This window comes from Microcebus murinus, chromosome 6 (genome assembly GCF_040939455.1).
Source record: "Microcebus murinus isolate Inina chromosome 6, M.murinus_Inina_mat1.0, whole genome shotgun sequence".
NCBI classification, from domain to species: Eukaryota; Metazoa; Chordata; class Mammalia; order Primates; family Cheirogaleidae; genus Microcebus; species Microcebus murinus.
Window position 1 is genome coordinate 105,906,844 of NC_134109.1, and position 24,826 is coordinate 105,931,669.

Genomic DNA, 24,826 nt, shown 5'->3' on the forward strand with positions numbered 1-24,826 from the left:
TTTAGCTCAGCTGGTTAGTAACTGCAGCCTCTCACTGCCCATTGCAATGGTAAGAATACTGAAAACGAGGACACAACCAGCTGCTTCTCTATGGCAGGTGCATGTTCCCAGCCGAGCCCACCAATGAAAGCAGGGCTACTGCAATTTGTGAACTTCCTGCCCGCCAGCATTTCGCAGGATCATACGGAATCATGCATTGGCAGCTTAGACAGGTGGAACAGACCCAGCTGGCCCCCGAACATGAGACTGGTGTAGGAAGTCACAGGGGAGGGATCTCCTTCTCACACTTGGGTGGCAAGGAAGCCCTTGTGGACATAACCAATAGGAAAGCGTGGAGGGGGCTGAGGAACAGAGATCTGTGAGCATGCCCATCACCCACTGTCGCTGGAGAATCGCCATATTGGACCGGGGTGAGACACTGGGAGTGAATTAGCCTAGCCCATGGTCCCCATGACAATAAAATACCTTGGGCACACCAGCTAAACAGGACCAGTGGCCTCTCCCCCCATTATTGCAATAATGAAAGCAGTTGGACCCAAAAAACCCATCAGCAGCCATTTCTCCCCTGAAGGACTGTGTCCTGGCAGAGGCCCCTGTGGACAGAGAGGCCTACTTCCCTCCCCTTGGGGTCTTATGGTGGAACAGGCACACACAACTGGGATCTCCCACCTGCTGCCAGCATCCTGTGGAGACACACGCTAGTGGGTCACACATACAGACTGAGGGGAGTTTGAAAGCTGGTCTTAGATGACGAGGGAACTCATGTGGACTGATCTGATGGGAGAGTGCTGGGGAGTCCCAGGGAGTGAATAGGGAGGGCGCTAATGCCCATCCCTCAGAGAAACTGCAATAGAGGACAAGACTAAAAAGAGCCTTGTCTGGGGACTGAGCACTAAAGCTGTTAGGCCCCTCCCCTGGGAACCGCCTTCCCAGCTTCGAGAGATTGCCCTGAACTTCATACCAGCAGCTCCCCCAGCAGCCAAATAAGCAACCTCTGAGCCCCACCAAGGCTTTGCCAAGCCTCTCAGCCTCTCACAATCCAGCTACAATTTGTCTTGCTTCTCCCCCACCTCAGGGGGAGGAGAGATCAAGCAAACCCCTGGGAGCTACAGGATCCCAGGCTCCCTACAGCTCCTAGGCTACAGGAGTAGTTTCAGGCATTCCTGTGCCTCACCTAGAGAACCAGAGTTTACCAAGGGCACAAAATACCATCTTAGTAGCTTTTTCTTCCATGCAACTTCAATCAATGAGAGGGGGAACAACCCCATAGCTAAGCAAGCATAGTGCCTTCCAACTAAAGCAAACAGAGAGCAGCTGATTGTACTCACAAGTACCAACCACCATCTCTAAGATTAAGCTGGGGGACCTAACTCCCTACACACTGTTTGGAAAATGTGAAGACCTCTTCATAGGTGACCCAAGAGGTTCAACAATCCTACTAGAACATGCCTGTAGGCAACTCAGGACCAGCACTCCTCTCGCTGTCATGCTCAGGGATCAATCTTCGGAGACCCAGAGACAGGCAAGTAAGCCAGGCCTACCACCCCCAGATCTTGACTGAGAGGCCAGATGAGAAGGAATCACCAAAAGAACTCTGGAAACATGAAAAATCAGAGGAAAAGGACACCCTCAAAGGAAAACAATAACTCCTTACCAATGGATAACAACTAAAACAAAAAGACTGAAAAGACAGATGAAGAATTTTGAATATGGACTGTAAGGAAGTTCAATGAAATACAAGAGGAAATGGAAACCCAACACAAAGAAGCCACAAAACCAATGCAGAAAATGAATGAAAAATTCACTAATGAAATCAAATTATTTAAAAGACCAAAATCAAACAGAACTTCTAGAAATGAAAAGGCAATATAAAATACAGTGGGAAGCCTTAAGAATAGGCTAGATCAGGCAGAAGAGAGAATGTCAGAGTTTGAAGATAACACCTTTGAGTTAAACAAGTCAGTCAAAGAGAAAGAACTGAGAAATAAGAGGAACAAACAAAGGCTACAGGAAATATGGGATTATGTAAAGAGGCCAAACTAAGGAATCATATAAGCATCCATGAGGGTGAAGAAGAAAACACACAAGGGTTGGAAAACCAATTTGCGGTAATAATTGAGGAAAACTTCCCGGGTCTTGCTAGAGATTTAAACATCCACGTATAAGAAGCTCAATGAACACCTGCAAAGAGATAATCACCAAGACACACAGTCATCAGACTAGCCTAAGTCAACACAAAGAAGGAAGTCCTGCAAGCCATGAGGCAAAACTTACAAAGGAAAATCCATCAGGCTAACTGCAGACTTCTCAACTGAGACCTTACAAGCCAGAAGGGATTGGGGCTCCACTCTCAGTCTTCTCAAAATTCTAGGCCAGTCTAGAATTTTGAACCCTGCAAAATTAACTTTCTTATCTGAGGGAGAAATAAACTTTAGCAGACAAGCAAACATTGAGGGAATTTATCAAAACCAGACCTGCCCTGTAGAAAGTACTCAGAACTGCATCATACACAGATCAGCATAACAGACACCCACCTGTGTAAAATCACCCGAAAGCTAATGGTGAGAGCCCACATACCATAATGGCTCCAGAGGTAAAACAAAGCAATTAAGTCCTACTCAACAGGATGAACAGAAATCCTCCCGACTTATCAATTCTTTCAGTAAATGTGAATGGCTTAAACTCCCCACTCAAGAGACATAGGCTGACTGAATGGATAAAAAAAAAAAAATACAAGCCAAGTATCTGCTGTGCCAGGAAACCCACAAGGACTCATGCAGACTCAAGGTGAATGGATAGAAAACAATATTCTATGCAAATGGAAACCAAAAGAAAGCTGGTGTAGCCATTCTCATATCAGATAACATAGACTCCAAATCAGCAAAAACAAAGATGGGCATTATATAATGATGAAAGGAACAATTCAACAAGAAGACATAAAAATCCTAAATAATAATATTTATACACCCAACACAGGTATGCCCAGATTCATAAAGCAAACCCTACTTGATCTAAACAAAATGATAAACAGTACCATCATAATAGCCAGGGACTTAAACGCCCCAGTGACAGAAGGGGACAGAACCTCTAAGCAGAAAATAAGCAAAGAAACAATGGACTTAATTAGAACTCTAGAACAAATGGGCCCAACAGAGGTATACAGAAAATTCTATCCCAAAACTACTGAATACATGTTCTTCTCATCAGTTCATGAAATATTCTCAAAGACTGATTACATCCTAGACCACAAAACATGTCTCAATCAATTTTAAAAAATAGAAATTATACTATGTATCTTCTCAGACCACAGTGGAGTAAAATTAGAAATCAATTCCAATGGAAACACTCAAGTCTGCACAAAGTCATGGAAACTAAACAACGTACTGTTGAATGATTGTTGGCTTGAGGAGGAAATTAAGATGCAAATGAAAAGATTCTTTGAACTGAATGACAAAGGGAATACAAGTTATCAAAATCTGCAGGATTCAGCAAGAGCAGTCCTAAGATGAAAATTCATAGTTTTAAATACTTACATCCAAAAGAAAAAAAAAATCACAAATCAACAATCTAATGAATCATCCCAAGGACTTAGAAAAGGAAGAACAAACGAATCCCAAACCCAGAAGAAAAAAAGAACTAATGTCAGAACAGAACTAAATGAAACCAATGAAAGAAGATGAATGAAACAAAAAACTGATACTTTAAAAAGATAAACAAAATTGACAAGCCTCTCACTAGATTAACCAGAAACAGAAAACAAGCTCAATCAGAAATTAAAAAGGGGATATTACAACTGATACCACAGAAATACCAAATATCACCTCTGAATACTAAAAATCTCTATACACATAAACTTGAAAACGTTGAGGAAATGGACAAATGCTTGGAAACGCATAATCCCTCTGGATTCAAACAGGAAGAAACAGAATTCCTGAACGAACCAATATTAAGTAACAAAATTGAAGCAGAAATAAAAAATCTCCCAACAAAAAAAGTCCTGAACCAAAGGGTTTTATAGCCAAATCCTACCAGACCTACAAAGAATAACTGGTACCTATACTACAGACATTATTTCATAACATCAAGAAGAAAGATATTCTCCCTAACTTGTTCTACAAAGCCAATTTCACCTTGATACCAAATCTAGGAAAGGACACAACAAAAAAACAAAACTACAGACCAATATCCCTTATGACTATAAAAGCAAAAAATTCTCAGTAAAATCCTAGCAAACCAAATTCAGCTGTAAATCAAAAAATAATCTACCATGACAAAGTGGGCTTCATTCCGGAGATACGAGGATGGTTCAACATACACAAATCTATAAATGTGATTCACCACATAAATAGAAGCAAAGAAAAAAAAGATCGTATGATCCTCTCAATAGAAGCATAAAAAGCATTTGACAAAAATCAGCACATTTTTATGATAAGAATGTTTAACAAAACAGGCATAGTGGAACATATCTCAAAAATATAAAAGTCATATATGACAAACTCACAGCCAACATCATATTGAACAGAGAAACATTGAAAGCATTTCCTCTTAGAACTGGAACCAGACAAGGTTGTCCCCCATCACCACTTCTACTGAATACAATGCTGGAAGTACTGGCCAGAGCAAACAGGCACAAGAAGGAAATCAAGGGTATCCAAATGGGGAAAAAAAGAGGTCAAACTATTGTTCTTTGCTAATGATATGATCTTATATCTAAAAACCCTAAAGATTCTGCCAAGAGACTCCTGGAATTGATAAATAAATTTAGCAAAGTCTCAGGCTACAAAATCAATGTATGCAAATCAGTAGTATTCCTATACATCAACAACAGTCAATCTGAGAATCAAATCAAAGACTCACTACTTTTCACAATAGCAATAAAGAAAATAAAACACCTGGGACTATATTTAACCAAAGAAGTTGAAATACTTCTACAAGGAGAACTACAAAACACTGACAAAAAAAATCACAAAGGTTGTAAACAAATGGAAAAACATTTGGAAAGCATGAGCAAATGGATTATGCTCATGGATTGGCAGAATCAAGATTGTTAATATGTCCATACTACCCAAAGTGATTCACAGATTCAATGCAATCTCCATTAAAATACCAACGTTACTTTTCACAGATCTAGACTAAATAATTCTATGCTTTGTATAGAACCAGAAAAGATCCCAATAGCCAAAGCAACCTTAAGCAAAAAGAACAAATCAAGAGGCATCATTTTACCAGACTTCAAGCTATATTACTAGGCTATGGTAACCAAAATAGCAGGGTACACAAGAACAGAGACATAGACCAATAGATCACAACAGAGAACCCAGATATAAAACCATCCTCATACTGCTATCCGATTTTTGACAAAGCAGACAAAAACATACACTGGGGAAAAGAAGTCCTATTCAATAAATGATGCTGGTTAAACGGGATAGCCCCATGTAGCAGACTGAAATAGGATCTGCACCCCTCACCACTCCCAATTCATGATGGATAACAGACTTAAACCTAAGGCATGAAACTATAACAATGCTAGAAGAAAATGTTGGAAAAGCTCTTCTAGATATTGACCTAGGCAAAGAATTTATGAAGAAGACTCCAAAGGCAATCATAGCAAAACAAAAATTAATAAATGGGACTTGATGAAATTAAAAAGCTTCTGCACAGCCAAGGAAACAATCAATAGAGCAAATGGACAACCTAAAGAATGGGAGAAAATATTTGCACATTATATATCTGATAAAGAGCTAATAAGCAGAATCTACAAAGAACTCAAACAAATCAGCAAGAAAAAAAATCAAACAACCCCATTAAAAAGTGGGCAAAAGACATGAACAGAAGCTTCTCAAAAGAAGATATACTAACAGCCAATAAACACATCAAAAATGCTCAACATTGCTTATTATCAGGGAAATGCAAATCAAAGAGAATGGCTTTTATCAAAAAGTCCCAAAACAACAGACGCTGGCATGGATGCAAAGAGAAAGGAACACATCTGCACTGCTGGCAAGAATAAACTAGTACAACCTTTATGGAAAATAGTAGGGAGATTCCTCAAAGAACTAAAAGTAGACCTACCATTTGATCTAGCAATCCCATTACTGGATATTTACTCAAAGGAAAAAAAAGTCATTTTATCAAATAGACACTTGCACTTGAATGTTTACTACAGCACAATTCACAATCACAAAGATGTGGAATCAACCCAAGTGTCCATCAATTCATGAGTGGATTATTATATAAAATGTGATATATGTATACCATGGAGTACTACTCAGTCATAAAAAAGGTGAACTAATACCTTTTGTAACAACCTGAATGGAACTGGAGACCATTCTTCTAAATGAAATATACAAGAATGGAAAAAAAAACACCACGTGTATTCACTATTAAATTGGAACTAACTGATCAATATTCATGTGCACATGTGGTAGTAAAACTCAATGAAAATCAAGCAGGTGTGAGAGGAAAAGGAAGGGATGGGTAAATTCACACTTAATGGGTACAGTGCACATTATCTGGATTACAGACACATTCATAATTGTCACTCAAACTATACAAAAGCAATTCATGTAACCAAAACATTTATACTCCCATAATATTCTGAAATTAAAAAAATAAAAATAAAAACAATTTGTGCTCTAAAAACAAAAAAGTTAATATGGGTAAAGTGCTTAGCAGAATAGCTATATAAATGTCAGCTAGTCTTCTTATTGTTGATGTTGTTACAAGGCAGTTACTTCTCTACCACAAAAAAAATCCAAATACCAAATAACTTCACAACAGAAAGGATTCATATACTCAACAGTATATGAATATAAACTAAGTAACACGTAACAGTTCTTCAAAATCTGAGATTTTAGAATCCAATACTACTACTAATACTAGCACTAGACTTCAGTCTCCAAATGCTCATCAGTGAAGTAATCCTTTCTCCTAAATTCCCAATACTTGAACTTTCCCCACAATACTACCTCAGAGGTAAGCCTTTTCTCAACTATTTAAAAACAGAAATTTAAGGACTTCTCTTTTCAAATCACATTTAGGTCTGATTAAAAATATAAGCAGTGAACAACGCTTGTATCCTCTTAATATTTTGTAATTGACTGTGGAGGCACACATACCTGCAGTGTCACTGGTGGTAATATCAACTCCATGTATTAGGATAGCATTCAAACACTCAAGATTCCCCTTTGAGGCCACAACGTGGAAGCTAAACAAAAAGAAAATATTTGAATAATTGTTATGCCATGGAAACTACCAAAGGTCAACTTAAATGTTACATTAATGTCACCCTTTATTCAATACACACATTTTATATTCTAATGTGCAATAGCCTTACTGAGAGAAAATTTATTCTATAATATCATTAACTCTATAGTTTATTAGTTCAACAGCAAAAGCACTAGTGCTTGGAGCTTAATAAATGCACTGAAAATTTTCTATCGTTTATTTTATTTAGTTTCAAATAGTCTGAAACTAGCAAAAGGAATGAAATTACAGCAGAATGCTGAGGCCAAAGACAGATCAAAACACTTATCCCTTTTTTTAAGAATTATCAAACTAAACCGTATATAGAAAAGCCTTCAAAACAACAGACTAAACTACCTTAAAAGTCACAAAAGAATTGGTGGCTTCTTTTTCCCAAACAGTACCAACAACTACCACCTAGTCATAGACCTGTATGATTGGATGAATCATGCAGGTCCTTTTGCTCAAAGACCTGTACAATTGGTTGAAGTTTCACACGAACAGCCATAAAACAAGTTTCCTAATAAGTCAAGTAAAGCCAGTTTAAAAACTAACCTAAAGCCATCAAGAATTCAAGATGCTAGTTAACAAAATATTCCATTATTTCCTTGATCATCTAATACTTTATTATTTAACAAACATTTACAGAAATATTTTGTGTGCAGTAAGAACTGACATTGTCTGGTACTCTATCAAATCCAAACTGGTAAATATAATAGAAGTTTTTGGAAAATGATGCTGAACTCAGGTTGAAATAGAACTAAGGCCTTAAACAAGTACAATAATCACTTGATGTCAGGAAACAAATGACAGGCAAGGTGCCCAGATACAGATACACTCTGTAGCACACTCTCAGTAAGGGTCTTTCCTAACCAGATCATTTAAAAATTTTACATTTCCCCATTCCCCCCAAATTTTAGTGTTTATAGATATTCTCTCATCCCTATCTTTATTATTCTATATAGAACTTAATATTTTGTAACATACAAATTCATTATTTATGTTTTTTATAGTCTATCAATATCTTCCCACTAAACTGCAAATTCAATAAAAGCAGGGATTTTCTAACCTGTTTTGCTTTCTGTTATATCCCCAGAACCAATAACAGTGCCAGATAGATGGTGGCTCCTCAAATATTTGAATAACTAAAGTCTTGGAGACAAAATCTGAAGATAGCTTACAAATTCATTTCCAGATATTACAAGACTCAGTTGTCCAACCCTATTAGTATTATGATGGATATAAATGCAAATTAGAGACCAAGCACTACTAGGTAAAGCAGGTTTGTGTATAATTTGAATTAGAAAGAATGATGCTTCTGATGAAAGAAATATAGTGTCTTAAGAATCAGATAAATTTCCTTATACTAGAATAATTAACACTTTAACTGCCATGAAAGTTGTATTTAACTCACTTTAGTTTTGACTCTAGGAACATATGAAGCATATATAAAATCTTACTTGCTGATGTTCTTATTGTTACAATTAATATTGACAATTTAATTCTAAAAACATGAATTAAATAAATAGAAATCAATACATTTCATTTTTCTATTTATGTTTACTTTTGAATTATACTTGAAGTTTTTTATTCTATTTTTGTAATAAAACACTGTGGCCCCAAGGAAAAGTTTCTGATTTTTTTGTTTGGCAATCAATGTGTTAAATTACTATAAGGCTGACTACATCACATAATCTCTCTGTAACACTGAAGATGGGAATTATACTATGCAAGGCATCACTACAGCTTTTGGAGGAATACCAATTTCCTTGAAGCAAAGGTACTAAGTCTCCCAACAATAATCTTGGAGATACCATTTTTTGTTTGCTTTTTTGTTTTCATTTCTTAGCTTACAATATTTGGAAAACCTCTTTCTTCAAAATTATCAACATTATGATGATGTACAAACAGGCAGAAATCAAAACAAATCTACAATGCATTATTAATGCTCATGTGCTAAAAACAATATATGTGCTTCGGAAAGCAGATACATCAATGATTAAAATGTATGCAGAGCGTTGTAAAGGAAATTTGAAAAATTGCTTTATAGAAATACTCTTTTGCATTTAAAAAATCAATTCTGAGTTTTCTTCTTTTAAAAACAAGATATGGACTTTTGCTCCCATAATGGGAGATACAGGTAATCTGGACAAACAGTACTTCTGAGGACAACTAGAAAAGATGCACAAAATATAATAACATCAGCTTGCAGGTATCAGTGAGCTAACTTGACAGCTCACTTCCTTCCAGGATGCAAAGGAAGGAATCCTAGAGAGGTGAGCTTAGTGTTTGAGGTCATTTTTCCCCTAAGAGCATTTGCTGATTCCAGAGAAAACAGTAGGGAGGCTGAGCAACACTTGACTGCCTTAAGGGGATGGGGAAACAGGAACTGTAGTCCACAGCTCTCCAAGTGGCAGTGCGGATCCTTGGTGAACCTGCCCCATCTTAGGTTGGGACCTCAAAGGGCTGTACCCTAAGAAAGAGGTGATGAAGAAGAAAACAGATCCTTGCAGAGACTATGGCTAGCTTTAAAATCTTTCTATTTTGAAACCACACTGAGGTCAAGAGCACATGTTACTTTCATCTTAAATTTCAAAATTAAAAACAAAAAGAATCATTTGATACAAATTGTATTTGTAATTACAAAATAAATATTTTGTAACATGTATACTTACTAAATGTAAATTGCTTTAATTAAGGAAGAATAGCTTATGTATAAATAAAGAAAAGGGAAATATTTTATCCTATGAATCCCAGAAAGAATTCTACTTCCTACAGTGGAAGGACTCAAAGACTAATACTACTTAAATATTTCACAAACCAAAGCTCATCACAGTTCATCAAATTATACTAAATTTTTATAACCCTATTAATACAAATAGTCTCACTGAAAACTGATAGATCAAAAACTCCAAACTCACACAAGCATTCACTCAAAATATTCAAAGTATTGATGGGCAGAATTGATGTGAGTTACAATGAAATTTCAGCTCAAGGAAAATTCCCTTCATCTTTCAATATGGTAGTGTTTGGGAAAAAAAACATGAAAAACAATGTCATTTCATAGATATTAAATTTTTACTATTTATACTGTGACCCCTATAAGTAGGTTAAAATTCAGCAAAAATATGCCCAATACTAAAATAACCAACGTTTCTGTAGCTATCAAATTGCTACTTGACAAAATAGAAACACTATAAACTTGAAACTTTTCAAATTTTATTCCTCTTAAAAACCACTTAATTTATGCTTTGCTATCTTTACTCTATTAAATATCTGACCATGCCAAGATAGCGACCCACATCAAACACTAACTATTCACTTCCTAATATTCATTTCTATATTTAGTATCTTGTTTCCACTTACAATATTCTGAATAGACTCATGCAAGTATAAGACTGAGAGGAATTTTAGGAAATGAGACTTTTCACCTCTAACTTTGGAAGGGTTCCCAGATAAGGTTTTAACTGGTATAATTATAGAGGGTTATAGCAGAACCTAGATCTACCCTTTGACCCAATTGCTCCTCACCCTCAACAGGAAGGGAGGTTATGGAGATGTGGGATGATTGGGAGAAAAGACCTAGGGTGCATAAGCATATGAACAAGCCAACAGTCCTCCTTAGGTCAACACAAAAACAAAAGGTGGGATCCCTACCAGTGTCTCCATAGCTACATTAGTCATTCTGCTTCCTTTCTGCTCTAAACATTCTCATTTAAACAAATTACTCAAGTATAAAAATGGATAGGGGGTTTGGGGGCAGAAAGGCAGTGTAATTTACAAGACTCTCCAAAGACAGAAAGCTTGGGTTCACATCCCAGCTCTGTGACTTTTCAAGAAATTAGAACAAGTTATTTAACCTCTGTAAACAGTTTCCTACTTCTTTTGTCAAGCTGCTTCAAAGATCAAATACGGTAAGGAATATGAAAAAGCATATAAATGGAAATACACCAAATAACCACAGGCTGTGGTTTGTCACAGGGCCTAAACAACTAGACCACTGAATAGTAAGCAGTCTGGTGTTCTCTCTCTAGATTGAGTATCTGTTAAATTGAGAGCAATTATTAGTTTGAAAGATTCTACAGTGCAGGTTTTGGTAAAGACTTTCTAAATAAAAAAGTTGATAACCACAATTCACAAATTTCATTTGTATCCCAAGGTTCTACCCAAATTCCCTTCAGACGTGCTTTTATCATCAGTAATACTCACGCAGATCTGCCTTCCACATCTAGTTTGCCTGGATTGACCCCTTTTTTAGCAAGAATTGAGGACACTTTTTCTACATCTCCCCTTTCTGCTGCTTTCATCAAGCGGTCATCATACTTATTCCAATCTGCTGCATGCTACAAGAAGGAAGAAAATAAACATGGCATACGATATTAGTAAGATTTTCTAAAGAAGGAAGGAAAAAAGAAGAGAAAGTATTACACAATACATCACTTATTTTTCAATTGCATCCCAAATTTCCATCTCCCTTCTGCGCTAATTTCACTAGAAGAGCAGAGTTTGTTATAAAACCTTCCCAAAACACATGATATACAAGAAATATTTTAAATTATACTTTTGAAGAAAAGCATGTTTCTAATGTTTTCCACCTGGTTCTCTTGCCTTCAAAGCAAAAACAAAACAAAAAAAAAAACAAAAAAGGAAATGAATAATTGTTGAACATCCACCCCTGTGACAGGCATGAATGTTTTAAGCAACAGTAGTAAACTAAAATTATCATTTCCATTTAACAGATGAGAAAAGTCAAGGTTCCAGGGACATTAAATGACTTAAGTAGCCAAGCCTAACCACGACTAGTATAGTTTCAATATCAGTGTGCTCCAACTCACGCTTTCAGATTTGTCTCTGGTTACCTATCATCTCCGAGGACCCTTAAACACAGGGGAATTCTGTATACATTTTAAGAACCTATCATCCACCGCCCACTTATTTAAAAAGTACTATTGGAAATATATTTATGGAGGCAAATTACACACACATACACACAATTCAAATAAGCAATTCATTGTGTTTAAACATTAGGATAAAAAGAAACTTCTTTATAGACAAAAACTAAAAAGACTCAAGTATTAACTACTTAAAATCCTGAAGTATGAAGATTACAGGTGACTTTCATTTTCTTCCTTTTTACATTCAACACGTATTGCTTTTGTAAAAAAAAATTTTTTTTATTTTAACAAAAACTGTGCACATGTATTTAAAAGGAAAATGAGAGGTCGTTTTTTAATAAACTAAGAGGGCATATCACATAATATATATTTTAAGTGTATCAAATTTAGCTTTAGCTTTGGAGAAAATATATTCAAGACATTCTAAGCCAATAACTTGGATCTTTTCTCAGTAAACAAAAATGTCAGAACACAGAACCAAAATATATGTTATTTAAACAGGTAAGATTTTAGCTTTTTAAAATATTCTACAAAGTTACTGCTAATTTATATGCTGAATCTAGTATTAATTATTTCTAGAACAAAAAAAAACCTGTATATTTTTCATTCAACTTACAAAGCAAATCCTATTCTCACAAATACCATACCAAATCTCTGGGGGGAAATAATCACTTGCTTATCCTCTAATGTTTTATCAATATGATTATTTTATATCTATTATCCCCTCCAAACCAAAAAAAGAAAAAAAAATCACCATTACCAATTTTCTAGTTAAAAAACAATGTACGAATAAAATACTTTAAGTAAAATATGAATATTAAAAAAGACAAATACATTAAAATTTTAACTCATTCCTGAAATTTAATATTTTAATGAAACCTGATTCAAGTAGACTTCAGAATTATCTCTAAATTAGTTAAGTTTTCTCTTAACTTCAAAAGTTCAAACTGCCACCTATGAGTACAGAATAGCTCTACTTATTTGCTCAAAGCCTAGACTACATTTTAAGCGTCACCTTTCTATAGCTTTAAAACAGTTTACTGACTCTAATTTGGGAAGTGGTAAAGGATGTGGGCTTCAGAGACATTGTGTTTTCAAATGCCTAAGGGATTAAGTCATGTTTAGCACACAAATACTTGCTCTAGATTGATTCGTTTATCCTTACAATTAAAACAATCTCAACTTTATTTCCAGGCAAACTTGCTGGTAGAGAAAGGAGCTACTTAAATCACTTAAAAGTTGTTAAAATCCAAAACGTAAGGCTTTTTAAAGAGATAAATGTGAAAAAAGCCTCACATTAGCATATGATTTTCAGTTGTACTCCACCAAACATACTTTTCAGTTCTGGTCCAATGTCAGTTAACAGTAATTCTGTTCAATTACTAAGATTCTATCATGTGCTTTTTAAACCCAGAAAAAGAAATAAACTTTTGTTTTCTATTACTAACCCCAATCTGCTAATCAACTAAATCAGGGAGAAAACAACAAAACAAAGAAACCAACATTAATAAAATTTAAAAGAACACAGTTCAGAAAGCCTAACCAAGAATCTTTTGTTACACTGGACTACTGGGATACCTACTGTGTTCTTAGGAGCACAAGAAAACCAACAGTTCATCATAGACAGGATTTAGTTTCTTGTTGCTAATGGCAAACTGCTTTGCATTAAGTTACAAATCTCTGCAGTTCACAAAGCAAGCCCTCAGACAAACTCCTTACAAGTGACTCAGTCCCTCACATGCTGTGCTACACTTAGCTTGGATCTCTAATGATATTTTCTTCGTCTTCAGGATCCTTCTCCGCCTTCATAACGGTCAAAAATTATCTTCCTTGCGGCGCAGCACTTGATTCAGAGCAGACCCAAGTCAGGTACTGTAACTCCTTCTATTTCTTTTGCTTTAGAAGCTGTCTTTCAAAGTTGTCCCCTTCAGGGACCCCACCGGAAAACTTGAACAGCTCTCTGCATCCTGCTGCCTAAACACTGCAACACAGACACTGCAGTGCATGATAAAACTGTCCACTTTTGAACGGTCCAGTAAACAGTGTGTAGCCTGTCTCCCATTGGTCGAGTCCTATTTTAGATTCCATAGGACTTGACAGCTGAGTGATAGAAAGGAGCAGCTAAGAATATATTGTAAATGCATGCTTTTCCTCTGAGTAATTAATTTCAGGTCTGCTGGGGAAAGTGACTCAAACATATTGCAAAACACACTTATTATATCAAAACAACTTGTGTGACATAATGACAACATTGTTAAGAAACAAATTTGGTTATTCTACAAAACAATATTTAAAAGCAGTTTTAGTCTTAGAATCATCTAACATGAAGTTATAATAGCCTTGACAAACAGAACATAAAATTCTATTTTAAGCAAATGTGTCACACTTTAAATTAAGGAAACACACACAGTAACACTTTCAAATTTTCTCCATTTTATTTCATACCCCTATCAGTCTCATTCTGCATACAACCAGGTTTCAGCTTACAACTGCTGCCAGTCTGTCTCCTAGCATGTTAAATGAGAAGAGCCAGAGGCACTGCCAAAACATTAAATAGAATACACCATGAGGAATACTGTTCAACAAATTTTAAATTTAACTCAGTACTCTTTATTTCCAAGTTTAGCGCCCTGCCTAATATGACAAGTAAATATTTTATTGGTGGAAAGTCAAGTTATCTGGATTCAGTGGATAAAAACAAACAAACTGATTAAATACTAAAATGGCGGCAAATACACATTAAACACTGAGCTAGACTATAAATAAAATTCCATTTGGGGACAAAGCGGACAATTTCTTCACATTCTCTGTGATATCCATACTTGTACCAACATTCCTTTTAATTACAGGGCCAGTATAGACACAAGCTCAGGCTGTTTTTTTACCATGTTCTAATTACCACAATAACTTGAGAATAATTTATATTTCCTCCAAAAAGACACGCTCAGGAAAATAGTTTCATAGGAATGCAAAATATTCCAACACAAGTGTTTATAGGAAAGAGGTAGCTGCTATACTGTAGATCACGCTGCCGGTTAAAAATTGTTATGACCTTCCACAAGAAATCCGTTTCCTACTATTTAAACTTAAAACATTAGGCCCATATTCTAATTATAAAACATATAAAATCATACACAATGTATTATTTTTGAAATAATGATTTTTTTTCCCAAACCACATGAGATATCACAATGGACTCATTTGGCTGGACCCAGAGACTCTACCCAGTCTATCTCACCCTTCTTTAGAGGAAATCTGGGATAGAACTCAGGCCCTGTCCTTTGGTTAACAAAGCAAGCACATTCTTTCTAGAAATAGGACAGCAAAGGCAAAGGAAATAAAAAGGAAGGGAGAATCCTGTAAGGAGTAACAAAAGCCATGTAAGGAGCTATCCAGGCTCAGAAAGAAGATCGAGATTCGTGTGTGCTGGTGTGCTATGGATGTCCCGAATTGCCGCCTCCCCGGCTGTTGTGGCTTAATCTCCTGCTCTCACACCCTCTTTCACAGCTATTTCCAAGACCCCTGAGCAAATCCTCCACCTCTGCTGTCCCCTGTGCCTGTAAGGTTCTTCCCTCTCCTATGTTCAAGATCCTCTCCAGAGTCATTTGCTCAGAGAGAGCTTCTCAGACCTCTGTATCTAAACAACCCCTACCCCACTCTACCCCACAGGTTTTCATCCTGGTGCCCCATTTTCCTTTCTGCAGAATGCTTACCAGTATCTGCCATTACATCGGATGTTTACCTGTTTATGAGCTTACTGCCTACCTCTCCAGTAGCTCTCTAATTTGACTAGATATCCAAGGTCTCTGTTACGTCTGGTTTGAAACTATAAAATTGATTTTTACATACGTAATTTGATAGTCATTAGATTCTTATCCATGTTAAGGAATGGAATCCAAATCCGCTTCATGAATCCTCTTTTCTCTTACACTTAATTGTTAACTAACCTATATCTGGAGCACACATTTACTAGCAATATTGTTCCCCAGTAAACAGTCCACACTCAGACAACAAATATTTATTAGCCCGAGATGATGGCAGGAAGGGCAAGACTGGCTCAGCTGATTGCAACTGAACAAACAGAACCTACTCTTTATAGTCAATAAAATCTTGACACTTGCCCCCTGTACATCCAATACCTCAAGTCTTTCTTTACCACTCTATAAATCCCACTAGACCCCTCAGAAAGCATTAGAAAGAGTGCTTAAAAAATATGTTTTAGAGTCAGGCAAACCTGGGTTCAGATTCCAGCTCTGCTACCTACCTGCTATATACTAGTGGGAGAATTTATTTATACTTTCTAAACCTCAGTTCCCTCAAATACAAAGCAAGGATAACAATGGAGAACCTACCTCTATAAAATAAAATAGCTAATGCCTTTGAAAGGTCTTGGCACTATGTGTGGCAAATATTAATCAAAAATGGTAGGACTGGTGACAGTCACAAGTGCTCTTGCTCCTGGTCAGAGATACTAATCAGAAAAAATTTCTTTAAAAAACTAATAAAGTAAAAAAATTCTAACCATTTATTCTGCCTTTCCTTTATCAATTGTACCTCAGGGTAACTAAACAGTTGATGAGGGTGAACTTATCTTTATAAAGGTATTACAGCAAATAAACAAAAGAGTAATAAAATTTGAATTTCACCATTTTTCAATCCCTACTCAATTAATGGCTCTAAGCAATCATCCTCAGTGGCTGCTAGCATCACAGAAAGATAACCAAATCCTAAGGATCTCCTGATGGCCATATATACCACCACCTATCAAGTAGTCTAAGTAAAAATTTAAAAATAAAAATCCAGCCAAACCTCTAGAACTAACAATTTACAAAAACTATAGGGGAAAGAGGAACGTAACAGACTACACCACAGGATGCAATCAGAAAGATCCAGCATAGAGGAAACTATGGTTTCTTAAACAAAATATTGTAAGAAAAAAAAGAAATAAACCTATAGACTTAAAGTGACTTCAGAAACATATCACCAATCACAAGACATAGAACATAAGTACACTGATTAAACAAACTACATTGTTTTAACAAAAAAATTGGGAAAATTGACTACTAACTGGATATTTGATGATATTAAAGAATCACAGTAAATTGAGCTTTCTGGTGTGCTAATATCGTAATTATTTCTTAAAATCCCTATGTTTTAAAAATCCAGACCGAAGTATTTGCAGATAAAATGATTAGATGCCTGCTATCTGCTTTAAAAATAATCAAAACAATTAAGAGGCAAACAAAATTCAACAGCACATTTAAAAGATTATACACTATGACCAACTGTAATTTATTCCTGGAATGCAAGGATAGTTCAAGATATGAAAATAACCAATGTAATATACCACATTAATAGAATGAAGGACAAAAATCACAAGATCATCTTAAATGATATAGAAAAAGCATTTGAAAAGATTGACATCTTTTCATGATAAAAACACTAAAAAAACTAGTAATAGAAGGAAACTACCGCAACATAATAAAGACCATAAATGAAAAGCTCACTGCTAACATCATAATCAGCTGTGAAAGACTGAAAGCTTTTCCTTCATGATCAAGGACAATATATGGATTCTCACTTTTACCATTTCTTTTCAATATAATATTGGAAGGCCTGAAGAAAAATTAGGCAAGAAAAAGAATTAAAAGACATCCAAATTGGAAGAAAACAATGAAATTATCTTTATTCTCAGATGATATGATCTTATTTGTAGAAAACCCTAAAGATTACACACACACATTATTAGAATAAATTCAGCAAAGTTGCAGGATACAAAATTCAACACGCAAAAATTAGTTGCATTTCTATACACTAACAATGAATAATACAAAAGCAAAATTAAGAAAACAATTCTATGTACAATAGCAATTAAAAGAATAAAATACTTAGGAAAAGACATCTCATGTTCATGGATTTGGAAGACTTAATATTGTAAAAATACCAATACCACCCAAAGTGATCTACAGATCAGTGCAATTCCTATCAAAAGCCCAAAAGGCATTTTTTTTGTAGAAATAGAAAAATCTATCCTAAAATTCATATGGAATCTCAAGGGACCCTAAGTAGAAAAACAATATTGAAAAAGAACAAAGTTGGCAGTCTCAAACTTCCTGATTTCAAAACATACTACTAAGCTACAGTAGTCAAAACAGTGTGAAACTGGCATAAAGACAGACATATAGACTAATGGAATAGAATATAGATCCCTGAGATAAATGCTCACATGTATAGTCAAATGATCTTCAACAAGGTGTCAAGACCATGCACCAGGGAAGGGATAGCCTCTTCAACAAAAAGTGTCGGGAAAACTAGATATCCGCATGCAAAATGATAAAGTTGGATCCTTATCTTACACCAAATAGAAAAATTGACTCAAAATGGATTAAGGACTTAAGCATAAGCCCTGAAACTATAAAATTTCTAGAAGAAAACAAAGGAGGAAAGCTTCATAAATTGAATTTGGCTATAATTTATTGGATATAACACCAAAAACTCAGGCTACGAAAGCAAAAATAGACAAATGAGATTACATCAAACTTAAAAACTTTCGTGCGACAGAACAGTCAACAGAGTGAAAAGGCAACCTACAGAATGTGAAAAAATATTTGTAAATCATATATCAGATAAGGTACTTATACACAGAACATAGTTTAATGTTTATTGCAGCACAATTCAGAATCACAAAGATGTGGAATCAACCCAAGTGCCCACCAATTCATGAGTGGATTAATAAAATATGGTATATGTATACCATGAAGTACCACCCAGCCATAAAAAAAAATAGATGAATTAATACCTTTTATAACAACCTGGATGGAACTGGAGACCATTCTTCTAAGTGAACAATTGCAAGAATAGAAAAACAAACACCACATGTACTCACTATTAAATTGGAACTAATTAATCAGCACACATGGAAGTCAAACTCAATGGTAATAAAGCAGATGAAAGGGGGAGGAGAGAACGGGTGAAATCATACCCAACAGATACAATGTACAGTATCTGGGTGATGGGCACACTTATAACTCTGACTTACAAAAGCAATTCATGCGACCGAAACATTTTTACCCCCCATGATATTTTGAAATAAATAAATAAATAAGAACTAAAAGCAGAGTTTCAAAGAGATATCTGCATACCCATGTTCACGGCAGCAGTAGTCACAACAGCCAAGAGGTGGAAGCAACCCAAAGGTCCACCGATAGATGAATGGATAAATAAAATGTGGTGTGGATATATTCAATGGAATATTATTCAGCCTTAAAAAGGAAGCAAATCCTATAATGCTACAACACGGATGAACCTTGAGGACATTACTCTAAGGGAAATATCCCATTTCAAAAAGACAGATACTCTATGATTCTACCTATATGAGGTATCTAAAGTAATCAAATTCACTGAAACAGAAAATAGAATGATAGTTACCAGGGGCTAAGAGGAGGGAGAGGAGGGGGAAGAGGGAATTGCTTAACGGTTATAGAGTTTCAGTTTTGCAAAATAAAAAAGTTCTGGAGATTGTTTGCAAAACAATATGAACACACAAAACACTATTGAACTGTACATTTAATAATGGTTAAGATAGTAAATTTTATGTGTTTTTAACACAAATATAAAAATAAGAACAGCAATGCAATGTCTCACAATACCATTAGCATGATTAATATTATTTAATAATAATTTTAAAAAAAAACAACAATCAGGAGGTTGGGGGCATACACAAGATTGGCCATAGGTTTATAACTGTTAAAAGCACAGTTACAGGTTCACCCAAGCTCATTATACCGAATTATCCTCTCAACTCCTGTATATTTCATACACTGCTGATACATGGTCCAACAAATCTGGCTGATGTATATATTTTTAAACTGCATTACATGATTATCACCAAGGTCCTTCACTGAATAATTAACATGGCAGGAAAAGTAGCATATCTCTTTCCACTCTAATCCTTTAACAAAAGCCACCTCTCTGCTTTAAAAAGGAGCTACTAACATTTCAACATATCTTGGCGAGTCCATAGTCATACACTTACAAGGAAAGCCCTGTAATATCAAGCCTCCTAAAAAGAAGCAGTAAGTTTTTTGAGGAGCACCAATGTTTACCACATATTAATAATAATAAATTTCTATAGGCAGTTACTACATTGGTTTGAAAAGAAGATATTAATCCAACTCAGAATATAGCAAACCAAAGTATCTATGGTAAAAGACAAAATACAGTTGATTCTAGAGAATAAATACAACATTCTAACACAAATCAGTTATTTCACTAGGTAGATCTAACTGGATGATAATTTCAAACTCTAAATCAACATAAAAGAAATCACTTGGACATTTTGACAATGACTCTCACATGAATATCAATTAGAAATTCATAACTTTTTCAGAAATGATATAAAAGTTTTTTAATTTTAAAAATAATATATACTCAGTGTAGAAAACCTAGAATATATTTAAGTTTATGAATGAAAATAGGCTGGGCACCAACTATAATCCTAGCATTCTGGGAGGCAAGGCAAGAAGATTGCTTGAGGCCAGAAGCTGGAGACCAATCTGAGCAAGAGCCAGACCCTGTCTCCACAAAAAATAGAAAACTCAGCTGGGCATGGTGGTGCACGCCTTTACTCCTCCCAGCTACTCAGGAGGCTGAGGCAAGAGGATGGCTTGAGCCCAGGAGTTTGAGGTTGCAGTGAGTTATGATAACCCACTGCACTCTAGCCCAGGCAACAGAGTGACTCTGTCTCAGAAAAAAAAAAAAAAAAGAAAAGAAAATAGAGATAACCCATAATCTCACCATACAGAAATAACCAGTATTAAATATTTTGCAAGTAACCTCTAGCCTCTTTTAGGTTAAACGGTCTAATCAAGATATTTCCTAAACCTGTATAAGTCCAATATTAAATATTAATTTATTCAATATTTAGGATATTATCTCTTGAAAGTCTTTTGAAAAGAAATGTACAGGTGCAAATAAACAAGTAGACTTTAACATATATGTAAATCCATATAAAATGCCTTATACCTTTAACAAGTACACTCAATAGATCATAGCTAAAATGATCTAGTGACCAGTTTTTGCCTAAAGGCAATTTCTGATATATTATCCAAAAGAGAAATATAGAGGATGACAGCAAAACTTTCATAGAAATCTGCTTAACACCAAACAGAGTCACACTGAACAAAAGTACCTAATTCACAGATCTTAATAATTTTAGTGTCACAGACCCCTTTAAGAATCTGATGAAAGAAACGGACCCTTTTTATAATTCCATATAAGCACTTGTGAGATAGGAAAAACCAAATTGTTTTCCCTACTTGCACACCACAAAATACTTCTGTGACCAGATGCATGGAAGTTTTCTCTACTCACTAAACAATTCCCCAGCATTCACCAGCTATGTAACCTACACTTTAACTCAATTCTGACACTACCTGGAGACAGTGGCAGATCCCACAGGTTAAGGGGTCAGTCCCAAAAGACTGCCACCCCTATCCCTTCAGATGTCAATTGCAAGCCCCAGGTTGTGACCTGTGCTCCTGACCAACTAAAAAATCATCAGAGTTCCCACTACCCATGATTAATTTGCTAAAGCAGCCCACAGGACTCAGGAAAACACTTTACTTAAATTTATCCATTTATTATAAAGGATATTACAAAGGATAAACAACCAGATGGAAGAGATGCATAGGTCAAAGTATGTGGGAAGGGGGACAAAGCTTCCTTGCCCTTTCCTAGCTCACCATCCTTTGGTATCTATTCATCTTCAGCACCCAGGAAGCTCTCTGAACCCTGTCCTTTTTGGATTTTTATGGAGGCAACATACACAGGCATGAGTAATTACATCATTGACCATTGGTGATCGGCCTCTCTCCCCTCCTCTGAGGGTGAGGGATGGGCTGAAAGTCCCAACCCTCTAATCATGCCTTGGGCTTTCTGGTGATCAGTCCCCACCCTGACACTATCCAGAAAGCCTCAGTCATCAGCATACAAATGTCACTCTTATCACTCTGGAGATTCCAAGGGTTTTAGGAGTTGTGTGCTAGAAACCAGGGGCAGGGACAAATATTTTCAGGGGGGCTCACTGATCTTCTTTATACAATATAGAGTCCATAAATCCCAAGATTTTTTTTAAAACCTAATATAAAGTAGCAAAAATGTTTTATACTTTACATAATGTTTATAAAGTAAGTACTGAAGAACTGTGAGAAAACTGGATAATTTATTTGTTCAATAAAAATTTACTGAACATCTATGTGCAAAGGGCTATACACATTTTGACTCAACATTAAAATATGTATGGTCAATTGACATGTGTGCTTAGCCCATTTGGACATTGGATATACCATGGGGAACAAGATGGACATGATATCTGGCCTCAGGCAAGTCAGAGGAATAAAATCTAGTCACCTTGTTCAATTAAATTCACAATATAATAAGGCAGACAGATATGTATATTAACATGCACATAACAATAATATAGTCCATAACACTACAATAACTATGTGTAAGGTACAAAAGTAGTTCAAAAGAGGGAAAGTCAAAAAAGTTCCAAAGAGATGACTAAACCATCTATTAAAAGCTTAGTAGAAAGTGACCAGGTTTGAAATAGCACCACAAATTAGGAAACTACAAACACAACCATATGGCCTTTTATGAGTTACAAAGCACTTCGTATGCATGATATATTTATCAATTAAAACCTATGCACAAATAACTCACAAACACATCTGCAACTCAAGTTTCTCTAAGCTCCAGGACTATATATCCAACTACCTTCTTGAAAGTAGCTCTATGTCCCCAACCAAAAACATGCTTTTCCTCCAGAAACCAGATGCTATTCCAAATTTCACTAACAGCAAAAACACCAGAATCTATCTGGTTGCATGTAGACAGAAATCTAAAAATCAGTCCTGACACCTTACTCTCCTTGGTCTTCCATCACCAAACCTGGTAACTTCACCTTCCCATTATTACTGAAATGCCCCGCTCATCTCCATCGACATTACCCTACTCCAAGTGCTAAGCACCATCCCTCACCAGATGGCTGCACTAATCTCCTAAACGGTCTGTCCCTGTTCATTCTAGCCCCTTTCCTTGTATTCTCCACACTGTAGTCAGAGTGATTTTTCCAAAATGGAAACCTAATCATACCACCAACCACTACCCCCACTCCCTTCTATATACCCTCTTCCACCTCACTTAAACTCCTTCGGTGACTTTCTATTGCTTGTAGGATAGACAAAATTCCTTGACTGAGCCTATAAATTTCTCTACAGTGATGCCCCTACTTACCTCCTAAGCATCATCACATGAAAAGTTAACCCTGTTTACATATGCAGAAATTGAGTCCTTAGGAAGTTAGAGGATTTCATCTGCCATAAGGCAACTGTAGTTAGCTGCAAAATAATTAAAGAATCCTGTTGTTTTGACTTCTTGCCCAGTGCTCTTTCTACTAATTAAGCTATTTCCACTTCTCTGATCATATGAAAAAAAAATATTCAATGTAAAAACACAAGTACCTTTTTAAAATATCAACATAATAAATTTAGATGTCCTTTATAGCAAAAAAGAAGAAAAATTTCAAACTTGCATATGCAAACTTACATGAAGCACCTAAGATACAGCAGTAAATAAGACAGCTAGAGTCAACTCTTCTTATGGAACTTGATGTTCTAACAGGGAAAGATAGAATGTAAATAACTAAGGAAACCAAGAAACTATCAGGTAAGAATAGGGAAGGAGATGTGATGAAAATATGGGGGTTGCCCATTAAGCTGGGTAATCAGAAAAGTCTGTTCTAAGAAGGTGATCTTGACGGTGAGATCTGAATGGCAAAGAATTTACATTCCAGACAAAGGGAACACCTACCGTGTTTTCCCCCAAAATAAGACAGGGTCTTATATTTATTTTTCCTCAAGAAGACACCCTAGGGCTTATTTTCAGGGAATGTGTTATTTCTTTTCAGTACAGTACAACAATCTACGTTTGTTCAAATACAGTTAAGTCGTCTTCTTCTAGAACATCATCATAACTCTCCAAACCCCGAACTCCATCCTGAATTTCTTGCTACTCTATTTCCTTGAGAACCATTGGCCCTTATCTCTCATGTCAAGCAATAGAGCTCTCATGGGGCAGATGAGAAGGGCTGCTCGCCTTTATCACTCTGCAACAAAATGCATGGGATGTGCAGATACGCTGCGTAGCCACACCTATCACTAGGTTTTATTTTCATGGTAGGGCTTGTATTGCGCAAATGCTTAGAAATCCTGCTAGGGCTTATTTTATGGGTAGGTCTTATTTTCAGGGAAACACAGTAATCACGATAGGAGTTTGGCAGTTTGAAAGAAGGCCAGTATAGCTGATGAATGATGAGTAAGAGGAATCCCAGAATGAGAGATAAGGGCAGAAGAGAAGGCAAGCACCACCAGATCTAAAATATGGGATTCTCCAGTTTTATCATGAACATTTTTTTCAAAAGGGACTTCTTTAAGGATTAAGGCAACTGCCTTTTCATGAAGTTCTTTTGGCCACTTTAGAATTAAGTCCTGACATACTGCTATTTTTTTCACTTCCAAGAATTTATATTGAGCAATAATAACCAGCTGATGCCTAACTTGCCTTGAAATGTTTACAAGATTAATCAATTATCTTAACATAATATATATCATAAATATACTTCACCC

General features: G+C 35.9%; 1 protein-coding gene across 2 annotated transcripts in view; it reads right to left on the reverse strand.

Annotated features, from left to right (window-relative positions):
- Positions 1 to 24,826, reverse strand: part of UACA (uveal autoantigen with coiled-coil domains and ankyrin repeats) — a 96,885-nt gene that overhangs the window by 34,854 nt on the left and 37,205 nt on the right. The window contains exons 1-3 of one of the 2 annotated variants that reach the window (XM_012768315.3): positions 13,723 to 14,273; positions 11,455 to 11,588; positions 7,119 to 7,207 (exon numbers count right to left, since the gene is read on the reverse strand). In XM_012768315.3, the coding sequence (XP_012623769.1) occupies positions 7,119 to 7,207; positions 11,455 to 11,588; positions 13,723 to 13,761 (262 nt within the window). In that variant the 5' untranslated portion in view covers positions 13,762 to 14,273. Of the gene's footprint in view, positions 1 to 7,118; positions 7,208 to 11,454; positions 11,589 to 13,722; positions 14,274 to 24,826 lie in introns of those variants that run through there. The other variant, XM_012768314.3, reaches the window with a different exon arrangement.